The sequence below is a fragment of the Eimeria necatrix genome, genomic scaffold (assembly GCF_000499385.1).
Source record: "Eimeria necatrix Houghton genomic scaffold, Enh_scaff317, whole genome shotgun sequence".
In the NCBI taxonomy this organism is placed as follows: domain Eukaryota; phylum Apicomplexa; class Conoidasida; order Eucoccidiorida; family Eimeriidae; genus Eimeria; species Eimeria necatrix.
In genome coordinates this window covers 15001-17500 of record NW_013653704.1, presented here as the reverse complement: position 1 = coordinate 17500, position 2500 = coordinate 15001, and the positions used below count along the sequence as shown (strand labels likewise).

General features: G+C 66.7%; 1 protein-coding gene across 1 annotated transcript in view; it reads right to left on the bottom strand.

The window, feature by feature from the left end:
• ENH_00042570 (hypothetical protein, conserved) overlaps window positions 1-2111 on the bottom strand; it is a gene marked incomplete at both ends in the record, with an annotated part of 3278 nt that extends 1167 nt beyond the window's left edge. The window contains 2 exons of the mRNA XM_013580850.1: window positions 1-460; window positions 553-2111. The exon at window positions 1-460 is cut by the window's left edge and continues 1167 nt beyond it. Of these exons, the coding sequence (XP_013436304.1) occupies window positions 1-460; window positions 553-2111 (2019 nt within the window). The remainder of the gene's footprint in view (window positions 461-552) is intronic.
• Between the last annotated feature and the right edge of the window lie 389 nt (window positions 2112-2500).

Here is a 2500-nt window from a genome sequence, read left to right as displayed (position 1 = left end):
AGCAGCAATCAAAGCAGCAGGAAGACACACTCCTGCTGCAGCACGAGGGGTCTGCAGCAGCAGCGCTTTGTAGCAGGGCCCTGCGGCCTGCAGCAGCCGCCCCTGGCCCAGCCCTGTCCACAGCGCCTGCAGCAGCTCTTGCTGCCGCTGCCGCTGCTGCTGCTGCTGCTGCTGCTGCTGCTGCTGCTGCTGCCGTTGGGCGGACGTGGGGGACAGCAGGTGCGCTGCAGCAGACGACGCCCCAGAGAAACCCTCGGGGCTTTCTCCCGCTGCTGCTGCTGCCCCTTCCCCCGCTGCTGCTGCTGCTGCTGCTGCTGCTGCTGCTGGTGATCGCAGAGCTGCAGGGTGGCGCAGCAAAGGCTGCAGCAGACTGCGCGCGGAGTTCTCCGAGGGAGACACTCTGCTGCTACGTTGCTGCTGCTGCTGCAGCTGCTGGGCAGCAGCCGCCCCTGGCCCAGCCCTGTCCACAGCGCCTGCAGCAGCTCTTGCTGCCGCTGCCGCTGCTGCTGCTGCTGCTGCTGCTGCTGCTGCTGCTGCTGCCGTTGGGCGGACGTGGGGGACAGCAGGTGCGCTGCAGCAGACGACGCCCCAGAGAAACCCTCGGGGCTTTCTCCCGCTGCTGCTGCTGCCCCTTCCCCCGCTGCTGCTGCTGCTGCTGCTGCTGCTGCTGCTGGTGATCGCAGAGCTGCAGGGTGGCGCAGCAAAGGCTGCAGCAGACTGCGCGCGGAGTTCTCCGAGGGAGACACTCTGCTGCTACGTTGCTGCTGCTGCTGCAGCTGCTGCAGCTGCTGCTGCCGCTGCTGCTGGAAAGAAGGCAACGTGCGGTGTGCTGCTAGAACTTCTGCTGCTGCTGCTTCTGCTGCTGCAGTTTCCGGTGCTGGGGTCGCCTCTGCGCTGGTGTGTGCACTCAGCAGGTTCCTGCTGCTGCTGCTGCTGCTGCTGCTGATGCTGCTGCAGCTGCACCGCCTGCGGCAGGCCGACGCCAAGACGCCCGTTCCTCCAACTCGGTCTCCCCCTGCTGCTGCTGCTGCTGCTGCTGCTGCTGCTGCTGCTGGGGAGGGTGTGGGCCCGAAGAGCGGCTGCGGGAGGAGCCCTGGGCCAGTCACTGCAGCAGCAGCAGCAGCGGTTGCTGCTGCTGCTGCTGCTGCGGGCGCGGCCGCGTGCTGCAGGTGGACGAGGAGGAGCAGCAAGCTGCTGCCAGCTGCTGCTGCTGCTGCTGCCAGCAGCAGCAAACCCCGCTGCAGCGTCCCCACCCGCCCCAGGGGCCCATCTGCATGCACTCCGCCCCACAGGGCCCCCAGGCCCTGAAAGACAAGAGCAGCAGCAGCACAGGCGTCGGGTTGCTGCTGCAGCAGCAGCAGCCACGGCAGCCAGCTGGCGGGCTCCGAGACTGCTGCTGCTGCTGTTGCTGCTGCTGCCGCGCCCGCTGCGTCGGCTGCTGCTGCGTCTGCTGCTGCTGCTGCTGCTGCGGCGGCGGCGGCGGCGGCGGCTTCTGCTGCAGCGGCTGCCGCTTGTGCTGCTGCTGCTGCTGTTGCTGCGTCATCTGCCCCGCTTGCTGCTGAAGCTTCTTCCGCAGCATCTGCTGCTGCCGCTGCTGCTGCAGCTCCGCTCTCTGCCGCCTCTGCTGCTGCTGCTTCACCTGCTTCTGCTGCTGCACTGGCGGCGCTGCGCGGCTGCCTTTCGGCCTCCTTCCGGAGCCGCTGCTGCTGCTGCTGCTGCTGCTGCTGCTGCTGCTGCTGCTGCTGCTGAAGACGGCGCTGCTGCTGCGCGTCAGAGCCCTTACTCTTGTGGCGCTGCTCTTCTTTGTGGAGGTCTTGCTGCTGCTCTTTGCTGCCAGCAGCAGCAGCTCCAGGGGGGTAGAGCGGGCTGGCCTGCTGCTGCTGCAGCAGCGGCTGCAGCTGCGTCAGCTGCTGCTGCTGCTGCTGCTGAGGCAGCAGCGAGACAAACGGCAGCAACTCGAAGCAGCAAAGAAGACTGTGTGCTGCTGAGGCGGCCAGCAGAAAGATGCTAACTCGAGCAGCACGGCAGATGCGGGCTTTTGTCCGGCTGCTGCTGCTGCTGCTGCTGCTGCTGCCGCTGCTGCTGCTTTGGATGCCCCCCTCAATTTCCATTTTCATTCAGTTCTAAACTGCTGCTGCTGCTCTCCCCTTGCTCCTGCTGCTGCTGCTGCCCCCCTCGCGTGCTGCTGCTGCGGGCGGCAGTTGGTACTTCGTCAACACAGCAGCAGCAAAGAACTGCAGCAGCAGCAGCAGCAGCAAGTGCTGTTGCTGAAGCAAGCGCTGCTGCAGGGGCTGCACACCCAGGAGCTGCAGGAGGAGCCCCCGCAGTTGTTTGTGTGGGGCCCCCCTGTGCTGCTGGGCTGCTGCTGCTGCAGCTGCTGTTCCTGTTGCTGCTGCTGCTGCTGCTGCTGGCCTTACAGGCAGCTGCAGGAAGTGAGTTGGGTGCGCTGTGCTGCTGAGTGCCCATGTGAGCGCCAGCGACTCGGCCTGCTGCTGCACAG